The 23,620-nt window shown below is 41.6% G+C and overlaps 1 protein-coding gene across 5 annotated transcripts in view; it reads left to right on the top strand.

Annotated features, from left to right (window-relative positions):
• The window catches only part of Atp9b (ATPase phospholipid transporting 9B (putative)), a 188,450-nt gene that overhangs the window by 134,187 nt on the left and 30,643 nt on the right, over positions 1–23,620 (top strand). For all 5 annotated transcript variants that reach the window (XM_029472075.1, XM_029472074.1, XM_021150340.1 and 2 more), the window contains 3 exons: positions 9,971–10,083; positions 11,877–12,125; positions 23,111–23,272. In XM_029472075.1, the coding sequence (XP_029327935.1) occupies positions 9,971–10,083; positions 11,877–12,125; positions 23,111–23,272 (524 nt within the window). The remainder of the gene's footprint in view (positions 1–9,970; positions 10,084–11,876; positions 12,126–23,110; positions 23,273–23,620) is intronic.

Raw genomic sequence — 23,620 nt, 5'->3', positions numbered from 1 at the left:
TGGCCTTGTCTAGCATCAATGGGAAGGGAAGCCCTAGGTCTTATGAAGTCTCGATGCCCCAAAGTAGGGGAATGCTAAGGCGGTGGGTGGGTGGATGGGTGAGCACCCTCATGGAGGTAGGGGTTGAGGGTGGAGTGGGGAGTTTTCAGGGGGAAACTAGGAGGGGAGATAACATTTAAATGTAAATAAACAAAATAACTTTAAAAAGCAAGAAGAACCGAAATTAGAGGCATGTTATCCAAAAGCCAATAGAGTATGCTGCAGCACATCTGTAGTTCCAGCTACTTGAACAGCTAAGGAGACTCTCTTGAGTCTGAGTTCAAAGCCAGCCTAGACAACATAGCAAGACCCCTTCTTATATAACTACAGTTGTAAAGATAAAACACAATACACAATACAGCTGGGCAGTCTTTTGAAAAGACTTTATAAAATAAATGTAACTTGAAAATAAAACTGGGAGAGGCAGACAGCTTCTGGGCCAGGCGGGAGCCACAGAGCCGCTGAGGCAGCACCCTTTTGGGGCCGCAGACATCCGGCACCCTCCCAGNAACCAGGGGAATGCCAGGACCAAGAAGTGGGAGTGGGTGGGTAGGGGAGTGGGAGGGGGGTCTGGGGGACTTTGGGGATAGCATTTGAAATGTAAATGAAGAAAATACCTAATTAAAAAAAATAAATTGGAAAAAAAAATAAAAAAAAAAAAAAAGAAAATAAAACTGGGAAAAAAACAACAAAAATAGAGATAAAGTATATAGAGCAAAGCTATAATCATGATATTTAAAATAAACCATAAGAGATATTGAACTATACAATAATAGATGAATCATAACAGGTAGAAGTCATTGCCTAGCTATGAGCTCATTATAAAACTTGAATACATTGAAATGCCCTTAACTGTTCTGTTTGAAGCCCCACAATCAATGAAAATATAATGTAAAGCTCTAGATAGATGTGGTTCAGGGCCTCAAGGCTTGTTTAAATTCAGAAACTTATCGCTGAAAATTACAGCATTACTATGAGAAAAACAACAACAACAACAAAAAACTCAGGGACTCCTTCCAGTCCAGTAAAGCATTTGGGGAGTTTCAATTTAGAACCCATCAATATGAAATTCATTAGCAAACTGGAGGTGAAGATGGCATGTTTTCATTCTGGAAAAGGACATTCCCAACATATAATCTCTCTTAGCAGTAACACATTTAAAGCCTTTCCCCAACACTCAGAAGGAACAACAAAGAGATAGCATAGCCAATATCATACCTGAGTTACCAGCTCATGTCAGAAAGCAAGAAAGGGTCAAAGGTTAACAAAAGAAGAATGTAATCCTAGATACTTAGTGGAAGGGTGGGTGTTGAGGCAGGAGGATTGACTGCAAATCCAAGCTTTCCTGGACTACAGAGTAGATACAAAGCCAGCCTGAGCATCTTAGGTAAGGTTCTGCCTTAAGATAAAAATTAAAACATGGCTGGAGCCATAGCTCAGTGGGAAAGGGCTTGTCTAGCATAGGCAAGGCCCTAGGTTCAATCCCTGGAACTACCAAGAAGAAGAGGGCTTTGGGAGAGGACAGTGAAGTACTTATTAGCAAGTAGCATACACAGAAAATCTAGTAAGTTTATAGATTAATAGTAGAAATTGTAGGACATTTTAGCAAAACCAATATAGAAAAATCTATTGTGCTTACAAATAACAAAACCAGTTGGTGACGTCAGTCCTCCTAAAATGCTGATTTCCTTTTTAAAAAATAAAGATGAGGTTCTTAGTTACAGCTCCTCATTCTCTATGAGGAGATTTCAAGTCATCAGGGTAAAATGGCAGGGAAGGAAGGGTCCTGAAACCCAAAGCTCCCTCTACTTGCTACTCTTTTAAAGCTAAACAGGGCATCTCACATACAAGCAGTCTGAGTGCTGGGCATAAGGTAATAAGTCCCAAAGACTAGAGAACAGGAAGCAGTTTTGAATATATAATTCTGCAGAACGGGAGCCACATAGAGGAAAAGCATTGAGCTGGCAACAGACAGTGGCTTCAGATGCACCACCACCACCCCTCGACTCCTGCTCACACTGGCTGAGGGCACAAGGCCTCCTCACTCAGTGAACAGTTTGGGGCCAGAGACTCCTACTATCCCCCTTTTCCATCCCTGGCTCGGCCAAGTGCAGCTCCCAGAGCCCTGAGACAAACAAGCTCCAGCCAGGGAGGGAGGGGATTAATGCCTACAAACTGACCTCGTTGAAAATGGCCCATGACAGTGTATTTTTACATTAGCATAAGATTAAGGATCCCAGTAGAATGTATAGAATGCACTGAGGGGCTTATCGTGGCTTCTAGCTTATTTGCTTGTTTATTTGTGAGAAAGGTTCTTCCTCTGCTCCCTAGGCTGACCTGAAACTCTCTGTGTATCGGAGGCTGACTTTGATTCTTCTCCCTCCTCCTCCTCTTCCTCCTCCTCTCCCTCCTTCCAAGTACAAAAACTACAGGTGAGCCACCATGCCTGCTCACCTCTGCTTCTCAGTGTAAGAGCTCCCAAAGAAAATGCCATCATTGGCTGAGTTTTTCAATTGTGTGGCCATTTGTTTAGAACTGTAATGTTCTGGCTGCATCTTTCCCTTCAGTCTCTCCCTGAAGCTGTCTCCCAGGAACTCTGGCTCATTACCTGTTCTCAGGATTTTGACCTGTCTTGCTGGGAGCTGAGGTGGTGGTAGGCTCTGCATCCCTGCTTCCTGAGGGTTCCAGGGGTTCTTGGAGGTGGTAGATGGCCATGGCCACACTGACGAAACCATAGGCTGGTGGATAACAGAGAACCACTGTTCTTTCAGCAGCTCAGTGGTGTTTCCGTTCTCCCCAACTATAGTCTTAAGGAAGCATACGTGTTTCACACAGTCAGGGGAAGAGAGTGGAGACTGAGTGGTGGCCACCCCTCTAATTGTGATCTCAGACACATCTTGGCACTCCTGAGTGAGAGTTGTCAGCCTCGCCAGCTCAGAGGCCACTTGTTGTTGCCCTCAGGGCCAAGACAGTAGGAAAGCACAAGGAGACTTTGGGGTAAGTCTAGCAGGGCCTACCTTGCCCTCTTGTCCCCCTTTGTGGCCTGGGAAGACAGTGCACACTTGGCATTGGCTAGCATTATGTTCCAGGATGGAAGTTGTTAGTTCTATCTCATCTTCTCTATTTTATTCACAAAAGCAATGGCTCTGTATTCTTTTGCAAGTATGTGTGTTCCCTGGCGCCTCTGTGCTGGAAGCTGGTGAGGTGTGAGCTGCTGACACTGCCTGTCCTCAGCAGGGGGTGATTGTTGGCTTAGCAGCTCTGGTTTTGGAGAGGAGAGGTGAGCACTGGGGCCAGGCACTGTACAGACACCTTCTAGGGGCTGATTCCTGCTGCGATGCTCCAGTGTGAGCTGGCATCTGAGGAACCTTGCATTACTAACGTAATCGGGAGGTGGTCCTTCGTATGATTGTAAATTGGGTTTGTGCTTCATCAATAAGCTTTTTGACAAGAAGCGTCCATCACAGTGGCTCTCTCATTTGCCACAGCAGAACAGAAAATGAAGTGTCCCAATAATTGCATTATAGTTTCCTTCTTGTGGACAAGAAAGCAATGTGGTATAATTAGGTTTGATTGGAGTGCACGTTTCCGGTAAGATCTGAAATTAATGATGTTGCTATAGTGACACATCTGCGGCCAGCAGCGCGTGAAACATAAAGTAATTCATTCGACAAGAGTCGACATCTGTTAGCTGCAAGGATGCAGAGCATATTGACACTGACCAGGAATACTAGACACTATGTGATAAATGAACAAATGATGCTGAAACAGGAGGACGGATAATTTGTAGTTAATCTGCCGGGAGAACTTTAATCTTCTCACTGGTTGCATCTGACAATGCCATTGTTTAAAGAACAATGCTGCAGTGAACTCATAAATTTTAAAACTTAACTCACAGTACAGCCTATTAAAGCAATACATTAATTCCTTTGGTAGGAAGTTTTTGTCTTCATGTAGAACAAAACCATTAATAGAAATACCCAGTAAAACAAGAGGATTATTTTTCTGGACCTATATTTAATTATAGTATCCATTACCTAACATGTCATGTTGTTCAGATATGAATGTTGTGCATTTCATAGGACAGCATCATCAGGAGAATGTGTTATTTTTGTAATTTTTAAAACCAGCAAAAACTGTGTGCTAGTTAGTGTTACAGGGTAGGCAGATCTTGAAAGTCAGATTTAGAATAAATTTTTAATGTCCTGTAAACCAGAAGGCCATGATATCTTCCCATCATGGTGATAGTAGCTAAACTATTCCTTTACAGCAAACATTTGCTGTCTTACTAGGACAATCATTCACTAAAGTAAGTACGTGGATATGAGTGGTGTAATTTACATTTCGGTGTTCAGACTGATTGTGACACTTAACACAAGTGCTAGGAATCAGAATCTTTGGAAAAGACCTGATTTACAGGGAAAATAGACTGACTCTGCACTGAGTAGTGTGTGTGTTTGATTGATTCGTATATACATATATGCATATATGTACATGGATGTTCATACAGGTATGTGTGGTAGCCAGAGACAAGTTTAGGCGCTGTGTTGTTCTTCAGGTGCTTCCCACTTGGTTTTTTGAGAAAGGGTCTCACTTACCTTGAACTTCCAGATAAGCTAGCCTGGTTGACCAGTGAACCCCAGGGATCTGCATGTCTCCAGCTCCTTGTCACTGGGATTACAGGTACATGTGTGCCACCATGTCCAATTTGGTTTGGTTTGGTTTGGTTTGGTTTGGTTTGGTTTGGTTTGGTTTGGTTTGGCTTTTGAGACAGTGTCCCACCCTGGCTGGCCTGAAACTCTCTATGAAGACCTAGCTGCTTTCAAACTTACAGACACCTGCCTGCCTCTGCTACTAAGTGTTGAGATTAAAGGCATGCACCACCATGCCTAGCCAATTATTTAAAAAAAAAAAAAAGCAGGTTTTAGAGATTAGACCTCATGTCTGTGAGTAACATACTTTACCAACTGAGTTATTTCTTGAGTCCTGTAGGTTTTTGAGACATCTCCCTATTTAGCTTAGGCTGGCTTTGAATTCATACCCCTGCTTCAACCTCCTGAGTATTGGGATTATGTATGTGCCATCACACCCAACCCAACAGGATGTCTTAATGACCAGTGCTGATGTTCAAGTTGAGTGAGTCACTCATCATTTGAGAGCTTTGTTTTCATTTGCTCATTTGATTGGCTACAGCCAGTGATTGCTCATGGCCAGACCTTTGCCTTGCTCCAAGTTTCACAAGAAATCCTGTAGTCCTGGGATGAACTTATCTCTGTGCACTGCAGGTGGCTTCTTCTGTTTGTTAAAACCACCTGTCTGTTCATGTATTATGGCTCAGCACAATCTTGATGTGTGGACAACTTGCAGCCCAGTGGCTCTGATCAGGGGCTTCACATCTGCTTCCCAGCGTGGACTGCATCTGCTGCCACCATGAAAATGATGCCCGCAGGACATTTTCCCAAAAAATCAATTTCCTCCTTGCCTGTCTTGCTCACTGCAGTCCAGAAAGCCTCTGCTTTATCAAAGACTACTATATTTTTTTCTTAGAAATCACAAGAAAATCTGGTGTCACAGGACCTGAGTATCATAAACAATTCAATGTCACTCTCTTTGATGTGGTGGCTCCCTTACCATCTGGCTTCAAGCCAGCACCTCCATGTTAACAGTTTCCAGTTTGGAGCCCATTGGTTTCTGTTATATTAAGATGACAAAGTGCCTAGAAATCACCAAGTGACTGAGTTATGAAAACTGTAGAGGTGAGACAGGAAGAATGCATTGCTGCCCTCTGCCTGGGACTGACAGTGTAGAGAGAATCTGGATGAGTAGGAGACAAAGTGCAACCCTGAGAGCTTTAACAACCATTCTCTGGATCCCACTTGCTGTAGAAGACTGCATTCACCTGTCTACACGCACATCCCAGATCCTAGGATCCAGCCAGGTATGATGTACTTATCTAGAATGCTGGAATATCAGGGACACTTTAGTTTTTGATCTGGTGGGCAATGCTTGTCAGTGATTTGAATATGTCAATTTTTTAACTGATTCAAACATTGTTTACTACAGCTTAGAAACTTTAGATATGCAGTTATTATATTGTAGCTTGAGATAAATGAAAAACTCAGGCTTTATCTCTTGCACAGCATTTTGTTTAACTATTACATAGCACTTACCACAGTTTCAGTTTAGAAATTTCTCATTACACCCCAAGGCAAGTGCTTACAAGCTCTGACAGTCACTCCTCACTCGGTACCTTCTCCACTCATTGTCTCAGGAAACCCTGGTCCTGTGTATTTGCCTGGTGGGCATCATGTGGATGATGTAGAACACATGGGCTCTGTGTATTGAGCTTCATTTAGTAGAGTATTTTCAAGGTTAATCTACATTGTATAGGGAGTACTTCATTCTTTTTTTCTGGTAAATACTATTCCATTGTATGTACATGCTACATTTTATTTATCCACCTATGAATAAATGGGCATTTGGGTTACTTCTCCAATTTTGCTTATTATAGATAATTCTGCTAAAAACATTTAGATATTTAGCCAAGGCAAAATAGACATGAAAAAGAAATGGCATCCATCCATACTGTAGGGGCGAGTAAAAGTGTTTGCTGTGTGTGACTCAGTCAGTCTTCCATAGAGGGAATCTTCACGGATACCTAGAAACCTAACAGCCAGAATGTGTAAAACAAAGTCATCAAAAAGAGTTGGACTTTTATATACTAGCAATAAACTATCCCAAAGTTGAATTAGAAAGCAATTTCATTTAGAATAGTATCAAAAATTAACTTACAAATTCTAAATACCTATTTAAATCCCAGCTACTTATCTTTTTCAGTACTTGGTAGTTCATCTGAAAATCTGTATGGATATATTGGGAGGGACCAGTAAACTAAAATAGTCATAAAGAAGGAAGTTAGAAAGACTGGAACATCCTCATTTCATAACTGACCACAGAACTGCCCTCATAGGGCCGAGTGGCAGGGCAAAGAACTGACGCACAGTGTGCCAGGTTAAGCTCTAAGGTGGAGTCAGCCACCTATCAACAAGGGTATCCAGATGGTGCTCTAGAAAAGGAGCAGACTGCCCCAACACTTGGATATCTATATGCACAAATGAAGGGAGCCCTGCCTCATGGTGTTTGTCGTTGACTCAGAAGGGATGCTAGTCCTGAAAGTCATGCAATCTTTTTAATTGTCCTGTGCTATGAACTCGCTCTGACTTCTTCGTGACATCCTCCCTGGCTCCGAGTCAACAACGGAGTGAAAGTCTTTTACTAATCAGAACACTGAGATGGATGTGATGACACATACCTACACTTAGGAGGCACAGGAAGGAAGCTTACAAGTGAACGTAGCTGGACTAGTGACAGGAAAAGAAATCTAAACACAGAGCTTTATAATATCTGGGGGAGGAGATAAGAGCTGTGACCTGGGTTCAGTTATCCCTTACATCATTTCAACCGGACATACTGTGCAACAATATGTTTAGTAGTTTATTCTCTTCTGGGTTCTCTTGTTTCACAGGCTTTATGCATGTCTAGAATTACTCTTGAGATTTCTCCAAAGATGCTCAGAAGCAATATACAATAGATAACACTGTAGAACTTAAGAAACTTAGATTGGAAATGCTATATCATAGGCTGAATGGATGACTAAAGTGATGTATTAAAATAGGAGCTACATTCAAACCCTGAATTTACTATCCAGAAACAGTCTAAATGGTAATGATATGTCTTTGTTTTGGAAAGCAGCTGATATCATTGTGCACCTGTTGCATTTGAAATGCTAGGGGTTTTTTGCCAGAAATCTCTGGGAGAAAAAAAAAGTGAATGATACATGATTCATATATAGAGTGTCTTCTATGCCTTCTTCCATGCATTGTTAGTCCTTAGACTTTTGTTTGGTCAATTTTGTTTTGTTTTCAGTTTTGTTGGGTTTTTGGATTTGTTTTTTGAGGCAGGGTCTTACTACATATCCCTGGATGGCCTAGAACTCTGTAGACTAGGCTAGCCTGGAACTCAAAGAGATCTCTACCTGGCTCTGCAGCTCGAATGCGGAGATTAAAGTTGTGGGCCACAGCATACCTATCAGTTCTCAGTTTTATTATTGAACTGTTATCTTCAACAGCAGCAATTTTCACTCCAGGGTAAGAACTGGGCTATGGGGGTGACACTGAGATAATGCAGAGACTCCATGCTGGGAGTGCAATGGAGTGATAGATACCGTGCTTCCGTACATGCCCAAGGCCCAAGATTGGATCCCCAGCACTTGTGGGCAATACTTGTAATCCCAGCATTCCAAAGCAAAAGGATCAAGAGTTGGAGACTAGTGTGGCTTAAGTGGTGGTTTTACTGTAGCAGACACCCATGTCCGTGTGCGTGCGTGCGTGTATGTGTGTGTGTGTGTGTGTGTGTGTGTGTATACGCATGTGTGCATACATGCATGTGTGCATGTGTGATTAGTAAGTGTGATTTTGGTATACCCCAAAAGAGAAAGGAGGTAGTCTTCTCAATGTAGAGAGCATTAGAGGAGACTCTATGTCACAAGAGGAGGGTACTGTGAAGAGGAGAGCCTAGTCAGGTGAATCAGGCTCAACTGTGTCACCCTGATGGAGAGTGGTTTGTTTTCCTCTTTACAGTGTCCTCCACACCTGACTTAAAAACCCTAACATGACACAGGCTCTCCTCTTTATAGTGTCCTCATGACAGAACACAGACTTCCCTCCTCACTGTGTCCTCCTCTTCAGTGTCCTCTTGACATGGCACACCCTCCCCAGCCCCTCTTGGCCTCTCATGGGCCCTGTCCCTTCTCTCTGCCTTCAAGGAGCATCAGTGTACCCACAGTTGTAGACATGCCTCAGGTTCACCCTTAGGGAGTTCCTCTCCACATCACACTGGTGGTCTCTCTGGAGCGCCCACCCTCTCGGTGTGCTTTCTGCCTTGCCTTGCCTTCCCTGCATTTGGGGCCTCTGGAAATACGTTTGTTTCCTGCCTCTCTCTTTAGCTATAGGATTTTGAGGAAAGAAATCCACACTACCATGCTTTGTGTTTTGGCGACTTCATACATTATCCTACAGGAAGTTTCACACACACACACACACACACACACACTCTCCCCTCCTCACCCCCACACACTGTTAAAGACAGAGCTTTGGAGTGTTGGAAGTAGCTGGCATGCAGGTTACAGGCATTTGGACCCATGCTGTCTACTACATGAACCCTTGGGTTTGCTGATGCCTTGTAATGAATGTTTGCCAGATACACAATTCCTAATTCCTTTGAAGTTTGTGGGAATGTGGGAGATGAGAGGCTTTGGCCCCTTGCTGAGGAAGGCAGCAATTAGGACTGTCAAACAGTGTGAAGAAAGGAGCTCTAGACTGCATCATGAAAATTCTGTTTCTATTCTGAGCAGTTTATATTTAAAAGGGTAAACCATATCAAGTATTGGTTACTTTTAATCATGAGAGTGTTGTGAAGAGATTTTTATTTTGGAAATATAACAGAGGTGGGAAATGTGTTAGAAAATATTAGACCTTGAGTTTAAGAAAACCCGCAAGAGGTTCTCAAATTAGGATGACAGATAAAGAAGGCTGTGCCAAGGATTTCCTAAATAGAGATCAGAGAAGGAAGCATTGTACTGTATGTGTCCTTGAGTAGACCTGAGAGACTTCAGGGTTATTCAACACAGAGAGTAAAGAAGATTGGGGGGGGGGGGCAGGATACTTAGAGCACTGTGTAGCGGTAGCGTTGTCAACCGCTTATACCCGTTTGGGACTTTCTACATCCATGTGCCACCTTTGGTGGCATTACACTGTGAGGAGGCAGGGGTGAGGGTCCCAGGGCACAGTCAGTGTGTGACCAGCCCTCCTTATGGAACTGCAGCGCATCCTCACCCTGCCTGTGCTCACTGCTGCTAATCTTCCTATCACAGGAACGCTCACTCAGAATGAAATGGTATTTAAGCGGCTCCATCTGGGTACTGTCTCCTACGGAACAGACACTATGGACGAAATCCAAAGTCACGTCCTGAATTCCTACCTGCAGGTATGTGAGTGTACTTCTGAATGCCATCTTCTCTCAGTGCACCCACCGTGGTGAGCTAATATGCTGATTGGATTATTTTACTTTTTATCATTACCCTCCTATCAGCTCTAGTATCTCAACCAAGAAACTATGACTAGCATATCGTATCAGCAGATTCGTGGAAAATATGATGAGCTCAAATCATTTATTTGTTTTTTAATGAATTCTTTCTAAAAATAGTTTACTAAACAGTATTTTAAAGGGTAATTAATAGAATACTGGATTTGCTATTTCCTAATAATCCCTTTGTCTTTATTTATACTTAAAACCTTCTCACATTAAAAAACAAATACGTTCTGTTTTTTATCTTTTCAGTGACTAAGGTAGGTACCTCAGCACCATGCTCCCTTGGCAGCTCACATAGTACTTTCTGAACTCACTATGGAAGCTACACTGCAGGAAGGAAGCTATCCAAATCAAAACTTGGGAGTCAGTGTCTTCAGTAATAGAGACTCACCTGCAGCCTCTGGGAGGCAGCCAAAGGCCATAACAATAGCCTGCATAATTTAAGGAGGCATTTGTATCCATGATGTGATTATTATTATAACTATTTTGTCAGGATCATATTAAAAGCAGAAGAGTTGAGGAATCATTATATAAATATAAGAGATATTTAATGTTTACTTGTATCTAAGAGCATTTGGAGATTTTTTTCACTAAAAGATGTCTGTGGGCTTTTCTGGTAAGACTGTGTAGAGCTCATGTTAGTCGCTATTTATGTTGTTATTGTAATGGTGGTTGTCTGTAGCCCACTTTAATGTAGCACAGGTCTTTCTTAACCTGATTATCTTTGCCCACTGGAAGCACTGGCTGGGTGAGAGTTTACTCTTTAATGGAATTTGTGTGAAATTAAATTGTACAAGCATCAGTGAGCATTACATAATTCACAAGGGGAAGGGCTGAGCTCCTCCATGGCTGAGGCAGCTCATAAGCTAGTATAGATGGGGGCTGCCATGCAGCTGTGGGTAGCACAGTTGAGCACTGAGCAGATACCTCTGCATTCAGCCCTGTGCTTGGTGGGGAGAGGCTCATACATAGTGACTCTCAGTTGCTCTGACCCTAGTCTCTTCTGAGTACTGTCCTGAGTCTCTGAGGTAGATTAACAGGAAAATGTGTGTCTGTCCTGTGGGTTTGGGAAGTGTCCTCTGTCACCCACCATGGTAGGAAGTAAATAATAGAAACCCATCACTGGGTGGTGACAGCTTGCTTCCTCATTATTAGACCTGATGGGAATTATGCAGATACACAGTGCTCAGTGGGCAGTTATTTCCCATGGACAGGACTGAGCTCTGACAAGCTTGCTTTCCCTGACACCATTACTATATTTAATCTTTGTTAACTACGAATCACAGTGGGTTTATTTATGATATTCAGGGGAAAGTCTTAAGAGTTGTGGCTGCCTTGTTTGGTATTGGTTTATGTGCAGTGTGTGCACACACCAACCATTCTGTATTGTTCTTCATCTTGCTGTCTTAAGGAATAAAGTAGTAGTTAATTGAACTTAGGAAAAGGGAACATGTCGGGCTTTAAATATCATAACAAATACATATATGGTGTGTTTGACAATCTCAAAAGAACCAAGCAATTTTCATTGCCGAGACAATAATAATATATATTCCTGTGTACAGTGTAAAAGAAAAATCAAGTCACTGTCCTAGTCTCAAACAGCTTACTTTAGTTGATAAAACATGCAGTAATTTCTGTGTGGATCATTTTTTCTGTCTGCCCTTATTACATGGCGCCCTCTTTTAAAGGTACACTCACAACCAAGTGGGCACAACCCAAGTTCTGCTCCACTGAGAAGAAGCCAGTCCTCAACGCCTAAAGTCAAGAAGAGCGTCAGCAGTAGAATCCATGAAGCAGTGAAAGCCATTGCCCTTTGTCATAATGTCACTCCTGTGTATGAGGCTCGGGCTGGCATCACTGGAGAGACTGAGTTTGCTGAAGCAGACCAAGACTTTAGTGATGAGAACCGCACCTACCAGGCCTCCAGCCCCGATGAGGTCAGTTGCTTCTTTAGAGCATCTTGTTTGGGGGGGGACGGGTAGTCTTTACAGTGCAAACCTGTGTGATCTGTTTCTGCCTGGAGTCTACAGGCTTGAAGGTTGCTTCTCTAAGACAAGGACAGGAAACCAGGTCCTGAATTCTGACATTAACCTTAGTATATGCGACCCTCTGGGCATAGTCCTAGCCTTTCGGGGCTCACTTTTGACCCTTCCGTATCAATGCCTAAGAGATAGTCTGCATGATCCTTGTTAGCCATAGCCTAGGCCTCTGAAATTCAGACTGTTACAGGCTAGATTTACTTATGACATTAAGGGAAGATTCTGAAAGATTTTGGCCTTGTAGTTTTATACCATTACATTCAAAAGTTTTTAATGGAAATAACGAGAAATTTCATTGTCTAGTATTTCCTTGTGTTGCACTGGGCTTATATATTAAATTTTCAGTTGTTCTGAAGAGTGTGTGTGTGTGTGTGTGTGTGTGTGTGTGTGTGTGTTCTTTTAAAAGATTTGGAGTATAAATAATTGAGAAACCTACAGAAATGATGAAAAAACTTAAACACGTCAACTTAGTCATTTGCAGCTTTGCTCCATTGGGATTTGGTAAGATACATTATTAAAATTTCCACTTCTTCTGCAGTCATTCTGAGTGTGTTTATACAGCTTTATCTAATCTGTCCCCTCAGAGTACTTTAGACAGTTATGTAATATAATCAAACCAACTTTAGAGACACTGTTAGCAAGTTAGATCTTTCAAATACCCTACAAAATTAGATCATATAAGTACATAATCATCATGGGTGGGGAGCCTGTTAAATTCTGATTCTGGAAGCAATAGAAAGGTAGAAATAGAACCTCAATGTTGTTGATGAGCAGTGGACAGACCTAATAGGTAGTTCTGGTGTGTAAGATCAGAAGATGAAAATACCAAAGGTCATGTGGCTAGTGAGCCAGACTTAGAGGACTCGAGTGAGAGCAAAACCCTGCTGGAAACTAGAGATACTCATGTCACATTCCGGAAAACAAATAAACAAAACTGCTTTTGCCTGCTTTCTGAGACTTTGAATAAGGATAAGTTTAAAAGTAATAGACTAATTAATGTAGTAGAGAATTTCAAGACATTTGACATAGCTATTGATGGCTGTTCTTAAGAAGGTTTGTAGTAAGAATTAGAAGCAGAAAGCAGAGTAATGGAGCGCTTGAAATGTATGCAGATTGGCCATTTGAGCTCCTTGCAACTTTTAGACAGAGGTGGCATGGTTGTTTAAGAGATTAGCATTGTTAAAGATAGCCAAGAACTATGTACTGGACATTTGGAAAGATGCTGTGAGAGCACCTCAGGAATTAGATTCCACTCACCACAGGATCCAGGGCTTAATGCTATAAACTTACTTGAAAGAATTTCCCTTGAGAAAGAGAGCCACCATGGTGACTTGCTCTTACAGGCCACCTAAAGCACTGTTTCCTGAGTTTAACTACAGAGACTCTCAAGGTTCAATAGCCATGGTCTGAGATTGTTTGATTTGGCAAGTAGGCCTTGGTATTGTCTGCTTGATACTGGTTTTTTCTGCATGTAGAATGTGACAGTTACAGAGTAATGGAGGCTTCCTCTGAGACTCAAAAGAAAATCTGTCAGGCTAGGTGATAAGTGACAAAATTAGGATCCCTGCAGATGGCCACAGAGAAAGGGAGGCATGGTATTCAGGGGAGAGTTAAAGATGCAGGAGAAACCCCAGGTAAATTGTAGATGGCCAGAATGTAGAATTCTTGTGGAGGAAAGCTTCAGACAAGAAGCCGGGCAAACTCAAGAAAGGAGGGAGGAACGGAAGAACGTGCATGGTTGTTTAAAAGTGGGCTTGTAGGACACGTGGTTTGAAACCCCTTAGAGTTCACATGGGGTCTAATTCCTGTGGACTGGCAAGGCTACACTTCACATTCTCAAATATTCGACACTGGGACATAATAAATAATAATAAACCTGGCACAACTAATCACGCAGCTCTGTTTTAGGAACACCGAGTGTCTGGGCTGGCGGCACACATTCTTAACCCCGCTCTCAAGAGGTAGCGGCAGGGAGAGCTCTGAGTTCTGAGGATAGCCTGCTATACTTAGTGAGTTCAAGACCAACCAGAGCTACAAAGTGATAAATCCTGTCTCCCCTCCCCCAGAAAGAAAGGGAATAAAAAATCTTGACATAATGTGAAAATCAGGCTTAGCTGACCTATTTGTGATATGTAAGCATCAGAATAAAATCCCATTTTGGTAAAAGGGGCAAGCTAGGGACATGAGCCCCATCTTTACCTACCTGCTCTGTATATACATTCCTTTAATTAGCGTCCCTACGCTACTTCTCCTCTGTGTCTCATAGACTAGGTTGATCAGCTCTTAACTACGTCTTTTGAAAACATTACAGTGTGTCAAAATAGGGTGTGTGTGTGTATGTGTGTGTGTATGTATATGGGTGTGTATGTGTGTGTGTATGTATATGGGTGTGTATGTGTGTGTGTATGTATATGGGTGTGTATGTGTGTGTGTATGTATATATGTGTATATGTGTGTGTGTATGTGTGTGTGTATGTATATGTGTGTGTGTGTGTGTGTGTGTGTGTGTGTATAGGGAATCTGGATGCATAGTTCAACAGTTCAAACCATTTGGAAATTTCAGGTGTGTGGGTCCTATCTGTACAATGTATAAGTTACTATCTTCTCAGCTCTCCAAGAAGGTTTTGAGATAAATGTACGATAGTCGTGCCGATTTATGAAAGGGAAAAGGACTACTGTTCCTTGTCTCAGCAAGGCCTAATACTGGTTTTTGCTACTATAGCATTCCAGAACTCTTCAGCAATTCTATACAATTACATGTTGAAAAAGAATTCCTGTATCCTTCTTCTTTGGAAACCTAGACCAGAGGTTTTCCAAAGAAATTCTTATTCCAACTTCAAAAATATACTATCTTACATATTCACTTTATTGCCTACCAAAAGAAGTATAATTTTTTTAAAAGTACATACAAAATCATAAATTGTTACATGTCTTAATGCTTAAATATTAGGAATTTACCAGAGAAAGACATTTCATTGATTTGATGACTTAAGAGCATAAAGAAATTATAACAAAGAAACTTACACTTAAGCTTTTTGACTTGTATGGAAATTTTACAGAGATTAAAGGCAGAATGAATAATATGTAAAAAGATCTGTAACTCATATTTTAAATCTAAAAATGAAAACAATGAGCTTCATCATGATTTTCTAAAGTGTAGTATTGATGTGGTGTGTGCAGATCGCAGAGCCTCAGGAAAGGCACCGAATAGCCTGTTGTTTGGCATATTGAACTTCGCTGCCGTTAGCTTGACAGATGATAGCAATGTTTCCCAATCAGCAAAGTACCATTGTAAAAGCATTTTTTATTGAATAAAGTGCTCAGAATATTGCACCCTGGAGCTTTATTTAGGGAAATGGTTCAATTGATGTTTTCTGTTTAACCTCAGTGTTGACCTATCACAATATCCATGGTTAATAAGCAGTGTTATCATTTAAGAGACTTAACTAGTTTTATATAGTCGTATCAGAACTACATTCTTATAATCCCATTTATTCATGGCTCTAACAGTTATTTCTACAGAGATCTTATAAAGGAGAGGTTCCCACATTGTGTGCATCACACTGCCCTGTGATGATCCCCATCAGCTCACAGCACGGCTTCATCTTAGACTTAGGGTGGATGTGAGATGCTGAGTACCCCCATTCTTGAGTTTTTGAACCAGTTGCTGTTCTTTGTAGTATAAGCCACCTTGATATTTATTTTCCTGAATAAAAGGAGGATCTTTTCTATACCAGCACTTTTAATGTAGTTGAATTTTTAATCTACAAATAGTAGAAGTCTTGGAGAAATACGTAATTCATAAATGTCCTCTTAGGCACAGCTCATAATTACTTGCACTGGTGTGTCATCTGCCGCATGCTCATGTCTACTTGGAGGTCTGACCGTGATAGTGATGTCAGAGAGTAAACAGCTGGCTTTGTATGTATAAGGTAGAATCTATTTATGCCCTGGTCATTGGTTCTTATGATAAGTGATCAATATTTCATTTTCTCTAAGACAGAAGGAAGTTCTGCTTGCCTGTGATTTGTATCTACAGGCTTAGCATAGCAAACTCAAGCTGAACGAATGTTAGATGCTCCGTAGAAATTCCTTCACAGAATGAAAACCCAGTGTGGTTGCAGGAAGCCAGCACTGAGCTCAGGTCCTAGGACTCACGAGAGAACATAAGCTCAGTGCAGAGGTCATCATCACAGTGATCAAGGCCTAGCATGACCTCTGCTGACTGTAGACCGAACGATTGATTGGCTGTGCTTTTTAATGAGTGCTTAGTCCTGTAAACTAGCTATTTAGTAGTAGCATTCTTTCCCCTATACAGCTACATTTATTCACATTAGTAAGTTCTATGTTTAAATATTATTTCAAGATACAGCTGTCTTTGCCTTGCTTAGCCATTTATATGCAAGAATCATCTAGAATTAATGACAAATTACAAATAATATTTTATTATTCTAAATAAAGGAACAATATGTCCTTAATCGCATTGCATTTGGATTTACCGAAGAGCTAATGTATGTGGAGTGTTGTATTTTTTAATTCATTTTATTGTGTGTGCCTATTGAAGCAAGACTAATTGTGGTGTTTTGTCGATATATTTGTGAGGAGCAAATCATTGTCAGTGACACAAAGCCTTCATTCTGTGACCTTCAAGACCAATAGAGAATAAATACTGCATAGCCTGTCTGTGAATATTGATTAGCACTTTTTCCAGATGATCAAATTGCATCTTAGGTTAATAATTCTATTAAATTATAACAATGATTGTAATAACCACAATCAAAAATGATGAGATGTCAATGATTAAATTATGATTTATAAAGTACATGGTAAAATATGTACTCTGAGGATTACAGCTGGCAGCTGTGTGCATAATTGCTAATAGGATAAAGGAAATTTCTGCCCAGCGTTTCACGAATAGTGGCCCAGAAATTTCTAGATAATGGAATTATAGAGAAAGGGACTGATAAAATCTTGCCCTGTGTTTTATTTCCTTCCTCCCGTATGGTGTAGCTCTGGGCCACACTTGCCTATACTGGTTACTTAGCTTGGGGAGATGTGAGTGTGCAGATGAGGTGCCTGTGACAGCTGTTCAGCGACTGCTAAGTGGCCTACAGAGGATCACATGGGCTCTCACTGAGATTTTTTTTTGTTCATTCTCATTTTAATTATTCTTGCCTGTGAATTATTATCAATAGTCACATTATGTATTAGAAATTTCAGAAAGCTCAGTAGTCATAAAAATAGTCATTTGAAATATATGAAGCCTTTTACTTCTAGATTATCATTTTACATCTCAGAGCAAAATATCCCAGAGGTTATTTCTTGTTATAATGCCAGGCAGCAGTTAATTCCATTTAATATAGATACACACAAGGAATATTTGATACCCTACTCGTAAGTTATTTCATTACTTACAAAATTGCCTTATAAAATAGACTCAACTGATAGCCTTGGATACACAGAACCAGACAGTGCTGGTTGGGAAATGCGTCCTTTGGCCTCTACATTCATGACAGCCTCTAAAGGAATCAGGGGCAGAGGATGCATAATAGAAAACATTGGACCATGATCCCCAGGGCTTTACCCAGTTCTTAGTCTAGAGAGTGCTATAGAACACCACATTTTGAGCTCTAGATGTTAGTGATGTGCAGTAATCCTGGTGCCCTTTACATAGACTTCAGAATCAAATACCAGGTGTCAAGCACTCTGAGAACCCCTAAACTAGACTTCACAGTGACTATGGGAAAGTACAGGGGGGTCCTTTGTAAGCATTCTGAACAGTCACTTGGTAGTCTGCATCAGGACGAGCACACAGTGTGACTAGGTTCCTTGGAATGAACAAGGACCCTCTCCTCTGTGTGCCTAGGTGCACACTGTACCTATGCTTTCACAGCAGTCCTCTGTGTGCCTGAGGTCATCTTCTTTGTTTTGAATCCCACGGTGCTGCTCTTGGACCCGTGGCGCATATGTGTTTGTCAGGTGTCTCCACTGAAGGGTTCCCTTATATTTCTTCATTTGACACTGCATTCATGGACGGCTGTCCGGGATGGTGCACACCTTTAATCCCAGCATCTGGGAAGCAGGGGCAGGAGGATCTCTGTAAATTTGAAGCTAGCTTGGTTCCAGGACAGTTAGAGTTATAGAGAGACCCTGCCTACAAAAAAAACAAAACAAACCTGTATTCTTGGTCTGGAAGTTCCTGTGCACACAGCCTGTATCAAAAGGAGACCTGTACACTTCCCCTGTGGGTTTAGTCTATAAAGTATGCTTTTGCAAGAGGGAGTTCCCCATGCTCTTTAATTTATTTAATCAACCATTTACTTCTCACAATGGATTCCTGGATACTTGCTCTATACCTGTTTAATCCCCTCTCCCGTGCTACTTTCCATATCAAACATTGCCTTGCTTTATGTACATATAGAGATGCTACAGGCACACCTTATGTATATTTTTGCTCTAGTCTTAGGATCAGTAATCTCTCTAAGGATCCAGGTTAAAACCTGAAGAGGACCACGGTCCCTCAAACTTACAAACACATCTGATAGAGTAATCTATTTCTTAGGTGCATGCTGGACTGCTTTCCTCAAGCATGCTTTACTTTATTTTATTGGTGTGGGGCAAATCTTCTATAACTGAGGCTCATCCCCAGTCCCCAACGTGTGTATTTTCAGTTGTTTGAGTCTGTAGGAGGAAGATAGAATCTAGCTGCGCCATTGCCACCAAAAGCTTCTTTGCTTCTGTCTTACTCTTTTTTTTTTTTTTTTTTTTTTTTTTTTTTTTTTTTTTTTTTTTTTTTTTTTTTTTTTTTTTTTTGGTTTTTCGAGACAGAGTTTCTCTGTAGCCCTGGCTGTCCTGGAACTCACTTTGTAGACCAGAGTGGCCTCGAACTCAAAAATCCACCTGCCTCTGCCTCCCAAGTGCTGGGATTAAAGGCATGAGCCACCACGCCCGGCCTTCTGTTTTACTCTTCACTGTCCTCAGATGCTAGTCCTAAAAAGAACACCTCAGTCTACTTCAGACACACAGAGAGAGTTCACTGGGGCTCTCCTTTGCTACGTAGTTCTCCAGTAACACACCCGGGTTCCAAGCTCCTCCTGGAGCTGGAGAGCTGCTGAGGATGGGCTGTGAGTCCCTGGGAGTTGGCCACTGGATTTGTTAGGGGAAAGATCAACCTAGATGACGGTGAGCACCAAGGTTCTGCTGCGAGGCTGTTCCCTCTGGAGTCACTTGTTTAACTTTACACTATCAGAAGAATTCTGCCCGATAGCAAGGTGGTTATATTGGACAGTAACTAAAGTTTCTGTGTTGCAGAAAATGTAACCCCTTTGTTTGCTTGGCTGGATATGGATTTGTCATCCTCAGGGTGACGAAACCTGGGTGGAGTGCTGGGCTAGGTGTAAGGAGATAAACTTAATTTCGTTATAAGCTCCGAACTCAAAGGAACTGCGAAGCCAGGCATAAACTAAATAATAAACAGATGTGAGTCACCAAATATAGAAAGCCTGGTCCTGACTGTAGTGGGGCACTGTGAGATGATAGGGTATTCACGGAAAGATGCAATTTACGGGTCACGGTGTAATAGTAACCTGTCACTGTGAATTGAAATTTAACCTTGGCATATTAGATCATTTGCAACTTAGAGAGTCATTGTCTTGGGTAGGAAGAGACAGTGTGGTCAGGTGCCAGGCTCTCCTAGATGGGATTGCTAACATCTACATGCCGTCTTTGATGCTGTGGTTTGGGGCAGGTTGCTGATGCTCTTGGTTATAGTGCCAGATCACTGGCAGGTGCTACTCATTGTGTTCTCAACCCCGAGGGCTTGCAGTAAGAGTTATGATTCCAACTTACTGTAGCACACTGTTGAGCATGGTGGGTGTCATCTCAGCCAGCAAACACCACCAATGCTGAAAGGGTAGGGCATGCTGCTGTTGCTGTGCTGCAAAGTACCCCAAGACCTGGGCCTAGAAAGCTATTTGATTTTCATAGACACATTCAGTCATGCAGGTCCACATTCAGTCTTCTGATGCTTACATCCCTGCCCTCAGTAAAGGTGACAGGCCACAAAGGTAGAATGACTCGGCAGTCTTGTGAGAGGCATCCTTAGAAGAGAAATCTTTAGTTGATTCCTCACAAACAGGAAATCACAAAGCAAATAGTTTCTAGATGACAGTTTCTCACAGTACTTGGCAAGCACTAAGAATTCTGTTACTGTTTGTATGATTTATCTTCTAGGACACGGTCACAGAAATCTTACTAAGACTAGCAAAACTTACAGAAGTCATAATTTACTGAATCTATGCTTATTTACAAAAGGGGACAACTGTCAATTGTATGTAGAGAGGGGAAAGGGGGACTCAAATTAATGAGACAAATTTCTGTGTGTATCCAAAACAGTACACTCTTCAAATCCAGAAAGGTGGAGCACAGTGATGAGCTGAGGGCCGGCCAGGTCAGACCGATAGAAGGTCAGGGCTTGAGTTTACTCTAACTTGATGATCTGTCAGATCTTCTTTTCTAGTCTAGCCTGCTGAGTATATATTACAATTTGATCATGGTTTTACCCAATGTATCATAGGCTAACTCCACTATGTAAACATTTTAAAAGTATCAAAACATTGTAATGAAGATAGTTATTTTCCCTGATGCATTACCTACATATAATTTGTGACTGGTAACTTATAACTGCCTAAATCTGTGTGATTATAATCTAAAGCAATCCTCATACTTGTGCAGATCACTGTTAGGAAGTGTTATGGAAGAGCATGCAGACCCCAGGAGAGACTGCATAAAGCCTACAGTGTGGCTATAGGCCTGTTGACCATGTCTGTCATATCCCAGCAGTCCACAGGGTAGAAAGCATTCCATCTGCCTTCAGTAGGGTTGCTGTGAACTACAGTGCTTCCCTTTGCCCCAGTCTCTTGTGCAGGATCTTCTCTCTTAAAGCATGTGCCTGCTGTGTGCCCTGGGAGCTCTCAGCACTAAGGGTATGTAACAGCTTTCCATTCCAGAGTCAAAAAAGAAAAGAAAGAAAAAAACTTTTTTGAAAATATTTTACAACTGAGTTTCTGGACATTACCTAGAGTCCCTGATTTTAAAATTATTTCTGATCTCCCCACAAAATGAAAATAGTTTCTGTACCAAAGGATTGAGGGCTGACCCTTGTCTTGTAACCACACATGCATCCTGCTCAGGGACCCCCTTCCTCTGAAGCTCTCATCCTCACCAGTTTCCCTGAGGCCACCATTTGCATAAACTCTTGATCTCTTACTGGAAGCTTTACTGCATTGTTTCTTAGGGGTAGGCATGGTGTCCTGTGACTGTCACAAGACACTAATATTGAATTAATGATACCTGGCATAACACAGAATTTAAGTTTTCTTGAGATTTCTTGAGTTCCCAAAGCCTAAATAAAACACTGGCTGCACAGTGGTGGTAAAACTGAAAACAGAGGCTCATGCTGTGCATTCCTGACAGCTGGCTAAGCCTTACCTTCAAGACAAAAGCAAGGGGGACACCCCCCAATACCCCACCTCCCCCCACTCACCCACCCAAGAGCACTGAAGGAAGCTATGGCCTTGCTGGGCTGTGCTTGTGTCTCTTTGGTTGCTGATAAGGTTATATACTGTTTTAGCTGTCTTATAATGAGATTGCTTTTAAAAATAACCTCTTTTCTTGAAAAACAGCCTTAAAAGACTACATGTATTAGCTTAAAGTTAATTTTGCCATTAATATTTTTAATTTATAATAAATAACTATAAACAAGAATAGCTCCTAAGTTTGAGCACTTGCATATGCCAGGAATTTGCTTATATCATTTCAGCCTTAGGACACTTTGCAAGTATCTTTTTCACATAATAGTGGAAAGCAAACCTAGATAAAGAATTGGTCACAGAGCTGCTGGGTGTCTCAGTTATAATTGAGACTCAGAGCCCAAGCTGGTCTTCTACTTTGCTGTTGTCTCTTTCCTAACTATCATTAACTGTCAACTTGACACAGACTAAAATCACCTGAAATAGAGTTTCAAGTGAGTAAATTTTTATAATATTGGTCTGCAGGCATATCTGTAAGGGATTGTCTTATTAACTGATGCTGCAAGGCCCAGGCACTGTGAGTGATACCATCCACACATAGGTGGTGCTGGGCTGTATTAGAAAGCTGTCACACGTGAACAAGCCACAGAGTGAGCCAACGGGCAGTGCTCCTCCATGGTTCCTGCCTTGTGCTCCTGCCCTGACTTTCCACCTTGCTAGCTGGTGACCTGGTGTGTAAGCCAAGTCAGCTCTTTCCTCAGGTTACTTTAAGCCAAGGTGTTGGATCACTGCAACCGGATGACCTCCGGCAGGCTTGGCATTTGTAGCTATAATGTGGACACCCTGATGTTTATTATCATGGGTTCGTTTAACGGGTATCAGCTTATCTTTTCTACTAGGAAAAGGAGGTTAAAGAGTGTACAGAACTGTTGTCTCCTTTGAAGCTGGTAGAACTATGGGTGATGAATTGAGACAAACCATGAAACTCAGCTCCAGGGTGGATAAGCGATTTTTTTTCATAGGATCTAATGCCATCTGGGTTTGGGACTCAGTCAGTACACATTGCAAAACAGTCTTTATGGTGCAGAATGGTCTGCAGTAAATGATGTGTGTGTGTGTGTGTGTGTGTGTATACATGTATATCCATATATACATGTATACATATATACATGTATACACACACATATATATATATATCGTTTACTTGTTAAAGTTTGTGGGAGAGAAAGGAAATGTTATCAGTTTCTCTGCATCAGTTGTGCCTCAGCAGACCTTTTGCATACTAGTATGCTGTGTGTTTCTTTGTTTAATGATCCCTAGGCAGTTGTTTCTCATCCATTCTGCTCTCTCCAGGTGGCATTGGTGCGATGGACAGAGAGTGTTGGGCTCACTCTGGTCAGCAGGGATCTTGCTTCCATGCAGCTGAAGACCCCCAGTGGCCAGGTCTTGACCTACTGCATCCTACAGATGTTCCCCTTCACCTCTGAGAGCAAGCGGATGGGCATCATAGTCAGAGTACGTCATGACTTACGGCTGCACCCACACTCCAGTCATCAGTCATTTTCCAGGCTTGCTAAGTAAATACAGAAACTACCCCAGAAATTTTCAAAGTCAAATATTTACTCAAACACTTTGTGCTTTATTATTTTCTTAAAAACAGGTGTGCTTTATTATTTTCTTAAAAACGGGGGGGGGGGACCACAAACAACAGCTAATACTGTATGAGCTGAGAAGCTGGTGTGACTCTGATTGATAAAGTCACTCTCCTGGGGATACTGAAGCAGAACAATTAAAAGACAGTAGTAGTAATTTTTTTAATTAAAATTGTTTGTCCTCAACAGAAATTGCTTAGCATGATTTATG

This window comes from Mus caroli, chromosome 18, assembly GCF_900094665.2.
Source record: "Mus caroli chromosome 18, CAROLI_EIJ_v1.1, whole genome shotgun sequence".
Classification (NCBI taxonomy): Eukaryota; Metazoa; Chordata; class Mammalia; order Rodentia; family Muridae; genus Mus; species Mus caroli.
Note: the sequence above shows the minus strand (reverse complement) of the source record. Positions and strands in the feature narration are given on the sequence as shown.